The sequence below is a fragment of the Bos taurus genome, chromosome 18, assembly GCF_002263795.3.
Source record: "Bos taurus isolate L1 Dominette 01449 registration number 42190680 breed Hereford chromosome 18, ARS-UCD2.0, whole genome shotgun sequence".
Lineage (NCBI taxonomy): Eukaryota > Metazoa > Chordata > Mammalia > Artiodactyla > Bovidae > Bos > Bos taurus.
In genome coordinates, this window is record NC_037345.1 from 61404091 (window position 1) to 61419443 (window position 15353).

At 42.9% G+C, this 15353-nt stretch overlaps 1 protein-coding gene across 1 annotated transcript; it reads left to right on the top strand.

The window, feature by feature from the left end:
- The first annotated feature begins 6783 nt into the window (after positions 1–6783).
- LOC112442239 (cationic amino acid transporter 3-like) lies at positions 6784–14500 on the top strand. The gene is made up of 11 exons (XM_024978864.2): positions 6784–7153; positions 7770–7928; positions 11809–11995; positions 12186–12298; positions 12445–12667; positions 12835–12974; positions 13068–13170; positions 13353–13549; positions 13747–13913; positions 14017–14125; positions 14280–14500. The coding sequence occupies exons 1-11, from the start codon at positions 6784–6786 to the stop codon at positions 14399–14401; spliced, it is 1890 nt and encodes a 629-aa protein (XP_024834632.2). The 3' UTR covers positions 14402–14500.
- The last annotated feature ends 853 nt before the right edge of the window (positions 14501–15353 follow it).

Consider the following 15353-nt stretch of genomic DNA (forward strand, 5'->3'; position numbering starts at 1 on the left):
TCTCATCTTCAAAACAGATATTCTTTACCTCAGGGTTAAAGATGTGCTGTGAGAGTTAAACAGACTTAGTTCACACACAGTGCAGCCTGAACCATGAATAAGCCAAAATGACTTCCCCATTCCTCAATATGTAAACATCTTCTCCATCACAGGATATAAAAATGTTAGAACCTTATGATCCAGCAATTCTACCTTTGAGGCTGTACCCAGAGAACTGAAAGCACACTCTGGAACAGATTTTTCTACATCCTTGTTCACAGCAGCATTATTCACAATAACTAAAACATGAAAACAATCCAAGTACCCAGTGATCAAAGAATCGCTAAGTCCCTGTGGTATGTGCATATACTAGAGTATTACTCAGCATTAAAAAGGAGAGGAATATAACCCATGCTACAACATAAAAGAATCTAGTACACATTCTACTGAGCAAAATAATCCTGACAGGAAAGGATAAATAATGTTTGATTCCACTGAAATGAGACACCCAAAGTGCTCAGATTTAGAGAAAGTAGGACAACGATTGTCAGGAACTCAGAAAGGAGAAAGGCAGGATTATTGTTGAATGGCCAGAGTTGCTATTTTGCAAGGCGAAAAAAGTTCTGGAGTTTGGTTGCAAAAAATGCAAATGTACTTATTTCTACTGAAATGGACACTTGAAAGTGAAAGTGAAGTCGTTCAGTTATGTCCAACTCTTTGCGACCCCATGGACTGTAGCCTACCAGGCTCCTCCATCCAGGGAAGAGTACTGGAGTGGGTTGCCATTTTCTTCTCCAGGGGATTTTTCCAACCCAGAAACTGAACCTGGGTCTCCCGCATTGTAGGAAAACATTTTACCCATCTGAGCCACCAGGGAAGTCCTCTTGGACACTTAAAGATGGTTAAAATGGTAAATTTCATGTAATGAGTAATAATATAAAATTTTTTTAAAAAAAGAAGGAAAAAAAAAACCCTCTCAGAACCACTCCCTGAGAGTAACCACAGAAGGGTCAAGGCTGATAGCAACATGGCAGATGTACCCCGCCCACCCAGCCTCATCTCCACCCTACCAATGCAGGGGGTAAGGGCGGTCTTCTGTGCTCAGGGCTGTCTGCTTTGATCCTTAGAGATGTCTCAGCTCCAGTCCTGTATGACTTAACCTCAGCCTCCCTGACTGATCCAGTGCTCCAGGCTCTGCTCCAAGGATCCAGTAAGTCTTGGGTCACCCTCTTCTGTAGGAGACTGGGTGCTGAATTCACATCCTCCCAAAGAGACCTCTGCAATCCCAGAGTGGAGGGGGTCAACCCAGCTCCTGACTGAGGGTGGACAGACTTATTTTCCAGATGAAAACAGGAGTGGGAGTTGTCAGATTTATGTGGGAATTGGTGGTGCAGGGGGTTGGATCAGACCATGGAGATTCTGACTCATTTTTTTTTTGACTGGCACTCAAACAACATCAAAGTTCCCCTTGGATCAGGGTTTATGGTGTGAGGACCACTGATGTCAGTCTCCTGTATAGTGTTGACCCTCTGATTCTGCAGGTTCCTCCTCTGTGGATGCTCCAGTGACTGTAAGGATCTTGAGCATCCGTGGATTTTGGTGTCCTCAGAGGAGGGCTGTGTGCTGATTTATATTAAGTCACCATTGATTTGCTAACCCAGCAACTCTGTGATTTGGCTCTATTTCTTCTTATTGGCAGTAAATTTTAAATATGGTGGTAAATTATGTATAGCTTAAAATTTGCCATCTTAACCATTTTTAACTATACAGTTCAGTGATGTTAGGTATATTTATATTGTCGTGCAACCAACCTTAAGAACTCTTTTCACCTCTTTTTTCTCTTCTTTCCTAAGAAGAAAACTAAAACCGGGTCTCCATTTAACAGTAACTCCCAGTTTCACCCTTCATTCGAGCCCCTGGCAAACCACCATTCTACTTTGTCTCTAAGAAGTTGACTCCTCTCAGTACTTCATGGACATGGAATCATAGCATGTTTTTTTGTGACTGGATTATGTCACTGACCATAATGTCCTCAGTGTTCCTCCACACTATAGCATGCATCAGAATTTCCTGTCTCTTTTGGAGAACAGACTTTTGGACACAGAGTGGGAGGGAGAAGGTGGGATGAATTGAGAGAGTAGCATTGAAACATATATGCTACCATATGTAAAAGAGATCACCAGTAAGAATTTGCTGTGTGATGCAGGGAGCTCAACCCGGTGCTCTGTGACAACCTAGAGGGGTGGGATGGAGTAGCGGGATGGGAGGGAGGGTCAAGAGGGAGGAGACGTATGCATATCTATGGCTCATTCATGTTGATGTATGGCAGAAACCAACACAACAGTGCAAAGCAATCATCCTCCAATTAAAAATAAATTTTAAAAATATATGTGAAAAAAAAATTTCCTATCTGTTTAAGGCTGAATAATATTCCACTGTATGTACAGCCACATTGTGTTAATCCATTCCTTCATGGATGGACATCTGGGTTGCTTCCAACTTTCAGCTATTGTGAATAATGCTGCTAAGGAACACAGGTGTACAAATATGTCTTTGAACCCTATTGTCAATTCCTTGGGGCATATACCCAATGTGGCGTGACTGGGTCATGTGGTAAATGTATTTTTCATTTTTGAGGAGGCACCATACTGCATCCATAGCTGCTGTCCCATGTTACATTCCTACTCACGGTGCAGAAGGGCTCAGCAGCAGCATTTGAGCAAGATCAAAACAGTCCAGAGAAGGATATGACTTGTTCAAGAGTGCCGCAGTGTTTGCAGAACCAAGGTTCTATTCATAGTTTCCTGGCTTTTTGAATGCTTGCTCTTAATCAAAATGTTAAACTTGGACTTTGGAGTATCAGGGATGGAAGCCTCCCTCACAATAACGGGTGGTCACTGGGTCAGCCTAGTCTTGCTAAGCTGTGTAGGCAGGAGACATTTCATGTCCCAAAGCAGCAGGAAACACAGTCCTGTCATTTCTGATTCAGAATGAAAGTTAGTCCCCCCTCCCTCCAGGCAGTTGGGAGGCCACTGTAATTTGATGCTTTGACTGAGCTGGGCTACAGTCTGTGCCTCCCCTCAAATGTCATCTCATTCTGCCCCAGGACAGAGTTACTATTCCGTGTCACTCTGCAAACAATGAAACAGAAAGTGTCCAGGTTTCAGGACACTTGGTGAAGAAAAGTGCAGAGTCTGAGCGCTCTACTCAGCAAGCCCCTAAAACAGTCATTTCACCTGTATCAAAGAAGGGGGGGAATAATGATGATAATTTGCCCTGTTATGCAGGGGAAAGGATAAAAAAGATGAAATGCAGTTTCAGCAAAATCAGACAAGCAGGGCTGGTTGATTTTGATTCAAAAATCAGCATTCTTATCCATCCAACTTACACCAATTAAGCACTTATGGTGTGCCAGCCTCTGTGTTGGAAACTTTTGCTTCTGTAGGGGCAGAAGGCTTCGCTGTCTGGATTCTTCAGCCGGACTAACAATTCAGTTGACATAAGACAGAGGAACACAGTTAGTTTAATATGTACAGGAGCCCCATAAAAATGTTTGAGGCTCAAAGACTGTCAGACAACTGAGGTTTATATGACCCCTGAGTTAAGGAGAAATGGGTGGGGATCTGGGCCTTCAAATGGGAGGAAGACCATGCACAGAAGGATGAGAAGAGCAAGTGCCTGGTGAACAAATGTTTGTCCACTCCAAGCAGGTAAGTCTTTCTGAAATTAAAGGTTTTCTGTGGTAATAGCTGTCTTCCTGGCATAGGTCCCCGAATCTGCATTATTTTGAACAGTTAAGGGAGGGGTAAAGAACTTCTCCTGAGTATGTTTTGTTCAGTTCAGTTCAATCGCTCAGTCGTGTCCGACTCCTTGCGACCCCATGAATTGCAGCACGCCAGGCCTCCCTGTCCATCACCAACTCCCAGAGTTCACTCAGACTCACGTCCATCGAGTCAGTGATGCCATCCAGCCATCTCATCCTCTGTCGTCCCCTCTTCCTCCTGCCCCCAACCCCTGCCAACATCAGAGCCTTTTCCAATGAGTCAACTCTTCGCATGAGGTGGTCAAAGTACTGGAGTTTCAGCTTTAGCATCATTCCTTCCAAAGAAATCCCGAGGCTGATCTCCTTCAGAATGGACTGGTTGGATCTCCTTGCAATCCAAGGGACTCTCAAGAGTTTCCTCCAACACCACAGTTCAAAAGCATCAATTCTTCGGCGCTCAGCTTTCTTCACAGTCCAACTCTCACATCCATACATGACCACTGGAAAAACCATAGCCTTGACTAGATGGACCTTTGTTAGCAAAGTAGTGTCTCTGCTTTTGAATATGCTATCTAGGTTGGTCATAACTTTCCTTTCAAGGAGTAACCGTCTTTTAATTTTATGGCTGCAGTCACCGTCTGCAGTGATTTTGGAGCCCAAAAAAATAAAGTCTGACACTGTTTCCACTGTTTCCTCATCTACTTCCCATGAAGTAGAATGGGACCCATGGGACCCATGGGACCAGATGCCATGATCTTCGTTTTCTGAATGTTGAGCTTTAAGCCAACTTTTTCACTCTCTTTCACTTTCATCAAGAGGATTTTTAGTTCCTCTTCACTTTCTGCCATAAAGGTGGGGTCATCTGCATATCTGAGGTTATTGATATTTCTCCAAGCAATCTTGATTCCAGCTTGTGTTTCTTCCAGCCCAGCGTTTCTCATGATGTAATCTGCATATAAGTTAAATAAGCAGGGTGACAATACACAGCCTTGACGTGCTCTTTTTCCTATTTGGAACCAGTCTGTTGTTCCATGTCCAGTTCTAACTGGTGCTTCCTGCCCTGCATACAGGTTTCTCAAGAGGCAGGTCAGGTGGTCTGGTATGCCCATCTCTTTCAGAATTTTCCAGGGTTTATTGTGATCCACACAGTCAACGGCTTTGGCATAGTCAATAAAGCAGAAATAGATGTTTTTCTGGAACTTTATTGCTTTTTTGATGATCCAGCGATGTTAAAAATTTGATCTCTGGTTTCTCTGCCTTTTCTAAAACCAGCTTGAACATCTGGAAGTTCATGGTTCACGTATTGCTGAAGCCTGGCTTGGAGAATTTTGAGCATTACTTTATTAGCATGTGATATGAGTACAATTGTGTGGTAATTTGAGCATTCTTTGGCATTGCCTTTCTTTGGGATTGGAATGAAAACTGACCTTTTCCAGTCCTGTGGCCACTGCTGAGTTTTCCAAATGTGCTGGCATATTGCGTGCAGCACTTTCACAGCATCATCTTCCAGGATTTGAAATAGCTCAACTGGAATTCCATCACCTCCACTAGCTTTGTTCATAGTGATGCTTTCTAAGGCCCACTTGACTTCACATTCCAGGATGTCTGTCTCTAGGTGAGTGATCACACCATCATGATTATCTTGGTTGTGAAGATGTTTTTTGTACAGTTCTTCTGTGTATTCCTGACACCTCTTCTTAATTTCTTCTGCTTCTGTTAGGTCTATACTATTTCTGTCTTTTATCAAGCCCATCTTTGCATGAAATATTCCCTTGGTATCTCTAATTTTCTTGAAGAGATCTCTAGTCTTTCCCATTCTGTTGTTTTCCTCTATTTCTTTGCATTGATCGCTGAGGAAGGCTTTCTTATTTCTTCTTGCTATTCTTTGGAATTCTGCATTCAGATGCTTATATCTTTCCTTTTCTCCTTTGCTTTTCACTTCTCTTCTTTTCACAGCTATTTGTAAGGCCTCCCCAGACAGCCATTTTGCTCTTTTGCATTTCTTTTCCATGGGGATGGCATTGATTCCTGTCTCCTGTACAATGTCACGAACCTCCGTCCATAGTTCATCAGGCACTCTATCTATCAGATCTAGTCCCTTAATCTATTTCTCTCTTCCACTGAATAATCATAAGGGATTTGATTTATGTCACACCTGAATGGTCTAGCGGTTTTCCCTACTTTCTTCAATTTCAGTCTGAATTTGGAAATAAAGAGTTCATGATCTGAGCCACAGTCAGCTCCCAGTCTTGTTTTTGCTGACTGTATAGAGCTTCTCCATCTTTGGCTATAAAGAATATAATCAGTCTTATTTCGGTGTTGACCATCTGGTGATGTCCATGTGTAGAGTCTTCTCTTGTGTTGTTGGAAGAGGGTGTTTGCTATGTCCAGTACGTTCTCTTGGCAAAACTCTATTAGCCTTTGCCTTGCTTCATTCTGTACTCCAAGGCCAAATTTGGCTGTTACTCCAGGTGTTTCTTGACTTCCTACTTTTGCATTCCAGTGCCCTATAATGAAAAGGACATCTTTTTGGGGTGTTAGTTCTAGAAGGTCTTGTATGTCTTCATAGAAGCATTCAACTTCAGCTTCTTCAGCATTACTGGTTGGGGCATAGGCTTGGATTACTGTGATATTGAATGGTTTGCCTTGGAAATGAACAGAGATCATTCTGTCGTTTTTGAGATTGCATCCAAGTACTGCATTTTGAACTCTTGTGTCTCCTGAGTCTAATGGGTCTTAATTAACTTCAGCTAAAAACAATTTACCTGTCAAAGGGGCACATTTGGGGAGACATAATCAACTCCATCTCACTTCTTTTCAGGCAAACTTTCCAGTAACTTTGAGACAAATTAGAAGTCTTCTCTATGAGTGTAGAAACCAAATCTCAGAGATGGAGGGCTTGCCCAGTGTGTGCTTTTACCACCTGCTCCCCATCACTTCCATAATAGAAGTGGACCCCAGTGCCAAGGGTGGATGGACATTCTTAATGGCTTTGTGTCTTGTTTTCTCAGCAGACTGTAGCCTCCTCAACTACGTCTAAGATGTTGCATCAGTTTGTTCACGAAATTGGTCAGAAGCTCATCCGCAAGCGGCCACTGGAAGCCATAGCGGAGTCTGAGAGATGCGTGGCTCATCTGAACATCCTAAACCTGGTGATCTTGGGAGTGGGCAGAATGCTGAGATCTGGCGTGTACATTGTGGCTGGTGCAGTGGCCAAGTACATAGCTGGACCAGCAACCATCATCTCGTTCTTGGTGGCTGCCCTGTTTTCTATGTTATCTGGGCTCTGCTATGCTGAATTTGGGGCCTGGGTACCACGCTCCGGTTCTGTGTATCTCTACAGCTATGTCACGATGGGTCAACTCTATGCCTTTGTCATTGGCTGGAACCGCATACTTCCCTTAGTCATTGGTGAGATGATGGGGCAGCGAAAGGTGTGGGGCTTAAGATTGGGAAACTATGTTGGAGGATTGGGTTCTCAGTCATTCATGAGCACTTCATTCTCGGCCTCGTGGAGGGAAGTTGATAATAGTGTCAGGAAGACCCCACAACTGCATTCAACTCGTTTCTATCCTGTGTCCTTAAATGATGGACCATGAACCCAGAAGGAAAGGGAACTGGAGGGAGTGGGTAAGAGGGAGGCATGTCCCACAGGCTCATCCCCTCACCATAGTGAAGCCTTTGCTCAGTTGTTGCCTTCTTGGGATTTTCCTTTACCACTTGATTTCAAATTCCATGCCTTATCCCAGCCCTCCCAGTCCCACTTACATGTTTTCTTTTCTTGTATAGCATTGATCTGCTCCTAACATTAAAACACCTAACATTTTGGTGAATCATTTGGATCTACTCTCCCCAAACCATGAAAAGAAACACTTTGATTTTTGTATTTTGTAGCAGGTATTTGTATATACAGGTATTTGTGCATATATAGGCTTTTCGTATATACAGGTATTTTATCTGTGTTTTTAGATTCCATGACACATCAATTTTTGTTTTTCAATGAATGTTCCTTCTTCTGCCTCTGTAGGCACTGCCAGCTTGGCCAGGGCCTCGAGTTACGTCTTTGACAGCCTAATTGGGAATCATATCTCTCAGGCATTACAGGAAACTTTCTCTCTGCACCTGCCTTACTCCCTGGCCACATATGCAGACTTTTTTGCCCTGGGCCTGGTACTGCTGATGACAGGTGAGACAAGACTCAATGATAGGATGGAAAGAGCGGGGTGTGGAGCGGGAGCTGGTGTAGGAAAGGCTTGACATAGCAGAATAGTGGGGGATTAGAAATAGAAAGAAGGGTCTTGAGACAGAAGCTAAGACACAGACCATTGTTTTCCACCGTTGGCACTATTGACAATTTGCGCTTATCATTCTTTGGTGTGAGGGGACTGTCCTGTGAATTTTAATTTCTTTTTTTAATCATTATTGAGTGTTGAGTATCATCCTTGGCCTTTGCTCACTAGATACCAGTGACATCCACCCACCCCCAAATGTGGCAATCAGGGTGTTTCCAGACAGTGCCAATGTCCCTTGGGGAATAAAATTACCCCAAGCTGAGAATCATTTACTTAGACCAACAAGTCTTCCTTTGTACTGAGGCCAAAGATTTTTTTTTTTTAATTGAGAGGAAGTTCACATAGCATAAAATTAACCACTTTGTAATTTTTCCCAGCTTCAGTGAAATATAACTGACATACAACATTGTGTAAGATTAAGGTGTACATCTTGCTTTGTTAGACATGTATTCTGAGAAGATTGCCACAATAATTAACCATCTTAAAGTGTACAATTCAATAGCATTAAGCACATCTGTAATTTTGAGCAACCATCACCTCCGTCTAGTTCCAAACACATTCAACACCTCTGTAACCACTGAGCAGTCACTATCTGTTTGTCCACCACCACCAACTGCCAGCCCTGAGCAACTATTTCTCTGCTTCCTGTTGTTGTTCAGTCACTAAGTCATATCCAGCTCTTTGCAACCCCATGCATTATAGTATGCCAAGGTCCTCTGTCCTCCACTATCTCCTGGAGTTTGCTCAAATTTATGTCCATTGAGTCAGTGACACTATCCAACCATTTCATTCTCTGTCACCCTCTTCTCCTCTGACCCTCAACCTTACCCAGGATCAGAATCTTTTCCAATGAGTCAGTTCTGCCCATCAGACCAAAGTATTAGAGCTTCAGCATCAGTCCTTTCAATGAATATTCAGGGTTGGTTTCCTTTAGGATTGATTGGTTTGTTCCCCTTGCTGTCCAAGGGACTCTCAATAATCACCTCTGGCATAATTTTAAAGCATCAATTCTTTGGTGCTCAGCCTTCTTATGGTCCAACTCTAACATCCATACATGACTATTGGAAAAACCATAGCTTTGACTATACAGACCTTTGTAGGCAAAGTGATGTCTCCACTTTTTAATATGCTGTCTATGTTTGCCATAGCTTTCCTTCCAAGAAGCAAATGTCTTTTAATTTCATGGCTACAGTCACTGTCTGCAGTGATTTTGGAGACCAAGAAAAGAAAATCTGTCACTGCTTCCATTTTTTCCTCTTCTATTTGCCAGGAAGTGATGGGACCATATGCTATGGTCTTCGCTTTTTGAATGCTGATTTTTAAGCCAGCTTTTTCACTCTCCTCTTTCACTTCCATCAAGGAGCTCTTTAATTCCTCTTCGTTTTCTGCAATTAGGGTGGTATCATATGCATATCTGAGATTGTTGATATTTCTCCTGGCAATCTTGATTCCAGCTTGTGCTTCATCCAGCTTGGCGTTTTGCATAATGTACTCTGCATATAAGTTAAATAAGCAGGGTGACAATATATAGCCTTGATGTACTCCTTTCCCAATTTGGAACCTGTCCATTATTCTATATCTGGATCTAACTGTTGCTTCTTGACCTGCATAGATTTCTCAGGATACAGGTAGAGTGGTCTGGTATACTTATCTCTTTAAGAATTTTCCACTGTTTGTTGTGATACACACAGTCAAAGGCTTTAGTGTAGTCAAATGAAGCAGAAGTATATGATTTACTGGTATTTCCCCCCACTTTCTCTGTGATCCAATAAATGTTGGCAATTTGATCTCTGGTCCTTTGCATTTTCTTAACTCTTTGTACATCTGAAAGTTCTTGGTTCACATATTGCTGAAGCATAGCTTGAAGGATTTTGAGCATAAACTTGCTAGCATGTGAAATGAGTGCAATTGTACAGTAGTTGGAACATTTTTTGGCATTTCCCTTCTTTGGGGTTAGAATGAATACTGATCTAGAAGTCCTAAAGCTATTGTTGAGTTTCCCAAGTTTGTTCACATATCGAATACAGCACTTTCACAGCATCATCTTTTAGGATTTGAAATCGCTCAGCTGGAATTCCATCACTTCCACTAGCTTTGTTGTAGTATTGCTTCCTAAGACCCACTTGACTTCACACTCCAGGATGCCTGGTTCTAGGTGATTGACCACACATCTTGGTTATCCAGGCCACTGAGACCTTTTTTGTGTAGTTCTGGGTATTCTTGCCACCTCTTCTTAATCTCTTCTGCTTCTGTTAGGCCTTACCATTTCTGTTCTTTATCATGCCCATCCTTCCATGAAATGTTCCCTTAATATCCCCAATTTCCTTGAAGAGATCTCTAGTCTTTCCCATCCTACTGTTTTCCTCTATTTCTTTGCATTGTTCACTTAAGATGGCTTTCTTGTCTCACCCTTCTATTCTCTGAAATTCTGCATTCAGTTCATTATATCTTTCCCTTTCTTCTTTGCCTTTCACTTCTCATATTCCCTCAGCTATTTTTAAAGCCTTCTCAGACAACCATTTTGCCTTTTTGCATTTCTTTTTCTTGGGAATGGTTTTGGTCACTGCCTCCTGTACAGTGTTAGGAATCTCTATTCCTAATTCTTCAGACAGTCTGCCTACCAGATCTAATCCCTTGAATCTATTTCTCACCTCCACTGTATAATCATAATGGATTTTATTTAGGTCATACCTGAATGGTCTAGTAGTTTTCCCTACTTTCTTCAATTTAAGCCTGAATTTTGCAATAGGGAGCTAATGATGTGAGCCTGCCAGCTCCAAGTCTTACTTTTGCTGACTGTATAGAGCCTCTCCATCTTCAGCTACAAAGATTATAATAAATCTGATTTCAGTATTGACCTTCTGGTGATGTCCAAGTGAGGAGTCATCTCTTGCGTTGTTGAAAAAGGGTGTTTCCATGTCCTCTTCTTCTGGGACTCCTATGATTCGAATGTTGGGGCGTTTAACACTGTCCTGGAGGTCTCTGAGATTGTTCTCATTTCTTTTAATTCGTTTTTCTTTTTTCCTCTCTGATTCATTTATTTCTACCATTCTGTCTTCTAATTCACTAATCTTATCTTCTGCCTCTGTTATTCTACTATTTGTTGCCTCCAGAGTGTTTTTGATCTCATTTATTGCATTATTCATTACATATTGACTCTTTTTTATTTCTTCTAGGTCCTTGTTAAACCTTTCTTGCATCTTCTCAATCCTTGTCTCCAGGCTATTTATCTGTGATTTCATTTTGATTTCAAGTTTTGGATCATTTTCACTATCATTATTCAGAATTCTTTATCAGGTAGATTCCCTATCTCTTCCTCTTTTGTTTAGTTTGGTGAACATTTATCCTGTTCCTTTACCTGCTGGGTATTCCTTTGTCTCTTCATCTTGTTTATGTTGCTGAGTTTGGTGTATCCTTTCTGTATTCTGGCAGTTGGTGAAGTTCTCTTTATTGTGGAGTTTCCTTGCTGTGGGTGGGGTTGTACAGGTGGCTTGTCAAGTTTCTTGGTTAGAGAAGCTGCTTGTGCACTGAGAAGACCCAGAGGGATGGTACCGGGAGGGAGGAGGGAGGGGGGTTCAAGATGGGGAACAGGTGTATACCTGTGGCGGATTCATGTTGATGTATGGCAAAACCAATACAATATTTTAAAGTAATTATCCTCCAATTAAAATAAATAAATTTATTTTTATTTTAAAGAAAAAGGGTGTTTCTATGACCAGTGTATCTATAAATATATCAATAGTTTGAGTGTTTTATATTACATCTTTCCCACAGGACTACTGCTTCTTGGAGCTCGTGAGTCCATCCTGGTTACCAAAATATCCATAGGAATCAACATTTTGGTTCTCATTTTCATTATCATCACTGGCTTTGTTAAGGGAGATCTGCATAACTGGAAGCTCACAGAACAGGACTACAAACTGAACACATCTGGATCCAGAGACATCTATGGCTTAGGAGGGTAATATTGGCCATAATATATGGGTGACGGGCATGCAGAGCTGGTACGGTATGAACTAAAGATATCTGGGCTGGTGGATCCAGATGAAGTGAGTCCTGAAGCCAGGACTTGAGGTATGAAGGAAGAAGCTCAGTAGAGATGGCTTAACACGCCTCACCCACGTTATTTCTCTTTCCTTCTCTCACCATAGCTTGGGCCTTCTGGGTTCTGGAGGGTTTGCACCTTTTGGCTTTGAAGGGATTCTCCAGGGAGCATCTACGTGTTTCTACTGTTTTTTTGGTGTTACTGCTGTTGCCACTAAAGGTAAGACGGTCACTGTATGTCCCATCTGGGGTTTGGGAACAGACTGGCTGCCCCTGGCTTAGTGGAAGCCTGCTTGTGGAGTACAAGAAGGAAGGGGATTTCACCCAGTGTGTTATCCTGACCCAACACTTCTTCCCTTTCTGCAGGGGGAGAAGCTATAAATCCTCGTCGTTCCATCCCCTGGAGCATCATGATCACGATCTTCATCTGCTTTTTAGCTTACTCTGGTGTTTCAGCGGCACTCACCCTCATGGTGCCCTACCACCAGATTCAGCCTCATGACCCTTTGCCTCAAGCCATTCTCTATAGTTGGTGGCTCCCCGCCAGATACTTCGTGACTATTGGCACCCTCTGTGCTCTTATATCCAGGTTAGCGCCATGGTTTTCTCCCTGTCTACTGTCAGATGCTCAGATCTCCCAGCCTTAGGATTGGTAGAGAAGACAGAGAGACACCTTACCCCAAGCTGACAAGAGAGCAGAAGTCCCAGTCTGTCCTGCTTCTCCACATCCTTATATGTTTCCATCGTCTCTTCCAGACTTCAGAGTGCCATGTTCAGAATGCCTCCTTTGATCTACATGATGGCAAAGGACGGGCTCCTTTTCCGGATACTTACCCGGATCCATGTCCGCACAGGCACCCATGTCGTGGCCATTATGTCTGCTGGAAATCTTACAGGTAAAAACAAAAAAAATGAAACCCACACCTTAACTTACATATTTCCAGATGTTTCTCACTCCCTTCCCCACCTTGTTTGTGCCCTCATTCTAGGGGTCATGGCATTACTGTTCAAGTTGACAGACCTTGTGGACCTCGTGTCAGTTGGGACCCTGCTCATTAACTCCCTGGTGGCATTTTCTGTTCTTGTCCTCAGGTGAGACCCCACTACACATTGGTGTGGAGCCTTGGAGATTAGTTGGGAGGTAACCATCTGCTGCCTTCATGCTATCTTCTAAAAGTCCTTCTCTGCTTAAGACAGGATACATGGGGAATAGGCTGTGTGATGTTGGATGAGTAGGGGCTGCTGTTAATATTGCCTTAAAACCTCTAATTCAGGTACCAGCCAGACCAGAATTTAAGCAAGAATGAGAACACAGAGGAGGAAATTGAGATGCCTGACCTTGATGAACATCCGTTGGACTCTGAACCTGAAGCAAGAAACTCAAATGTTCTAAAGAGTCTATGGTTCCCTATCAGCACCATCCCCACTAGGAAATCTGGCCAGATTGTCTACGGATGTGCCTCACTACTCGGTGAGCAGTGGGATTTCTCTTTGGTCGTTTTCTGAAATTGACAGTATGGTGTTGAAATGTATATTTTGTCAACTGAGGAGGCTTGGTGATATGAGGGCCCTTGCTGAGGTGGGCAGCCTGGGGAGAGGTGTGACCCAAGGTCTTGACTTCTTCATCTTCTGAAGTTGAACCTGTTCTCCTCCACCTTGACCCTGAAGTTCTCCTGATGATAATCTTGAGCCTGATCGTGGTCCAGTGGTCCAGTCAGGGGTTCTCTGCAGGCTCTGGGTACACACCAGTGGCTGTGCTGCTGCTGCTGCTCATCATTGGGGTCACAGTCATCATCTGGAGGCAGCCCCAGAACCCCATTCCTCTTTATTTTAAGGTAAGTGACCTTATGTGCTCAAACTGTCCACCTGGAGTGAACACGCTTCATGGTCTAAACATCCAGGGGGTGAGGGGAACTGCTAAATCCACGGATCCCACAGGTCCCTGCTCTGCCTGTCCTCCCACTGGTGAGCATCTTTGTGAACATTTACTTGATGATGCAGATAACTTCTGGGACCTGGGCCATATTTGGCATCTGGAATGTGATTGGTAAGTGGCTTTCTGGGATAAAGAGCCCTCTTGAGTGACAGATCCCAAACTGAGCTCCCCTAAGCTTCTTGGCCACCATAATAGGAGGCCTATTAGACACTTGTACCAGGAAGAGTGCCTACTTATCCTTCTCATTTTCTCACTTCCTTACTAGGATTTCTCATATACTTTGGATATGGGATCCGACACAGCCTGGAGGAGAATGATGAGCAACAACCACCAGCCTCCACCTCCCAGACTCTTGACAAAAACACCCCTAGTCCTGAGTCATCTTAACCACAGTCATAGATGCTGTGTAGAATCCCTACATACATAGGAGGTGTCTTCTGCTACATGAACACTTTCAGCCTCTATGGATAGTGAAGGTGTATGCATCTACAGCCCCGTCTCTATTGTCAGTGGACTAAGTGACTTTAATTTTTAAGTAAGCTTTTCAAAGCATGATGTACATACAGAAAAATACATGCTTCTTAAGTGTGCAGCAAAACCAATTTTCACGAAGAAAGTACAACAACATAACCAGCAGGAGAAAGACAATGTTAACCTGGCACCTGAGAAACAACTCCTTGTTCCCATCTCCAGCCTGAGCACAGAGCTGGCCACTTGAGGAGGAAACATAGGTAATCATATATTGTGTAAGATTTACACTTTAAATATTAGGTCATCAAAAATTTGAAGTAAAAGGTCAGTTTTCATTCCAGTCCCAAGAAGGGTAATGTCAAAGAATGTTCAAACTACCAAACGACCGTGTTCATTTCACAGCCTAGCAAGGTAATGCTCAAAATCCTAAGCTAGACTTCGACAGTACGTGAACTGACAACTTCCAGATACAAGCTGGCTTTAGAAAAGGCAGACAAACCAGAGATCAAATTGCCTATTTTTTTTGATCACAGAGAAAGCAAGGGAAGTCCAGAAAAACATCAATTCTGCTCCATTAACTATGGCAAAGCCTTTGACTGTGGGGATCACAACAAACTGTGGAATATCCTTAAAGAGATGGGAATACCAGACCACCTTACCTGTCTCCTGAGAAACCTGTATGCAGGTCAAGAAGCAACAGTTAGAATCCAACATGGAATGGTGGAGTGGTTCAAAACTGGCAAGGGAGTATGTTAAGGCCAAATGTTGTTCATCTCTTATTTAACTTATATGCAGAATTCATCATGAAAAATGCTGGGCTGGATGAATCATGAGCTGGAAACAAGATTGCCAGGAGAAGTATCAACAA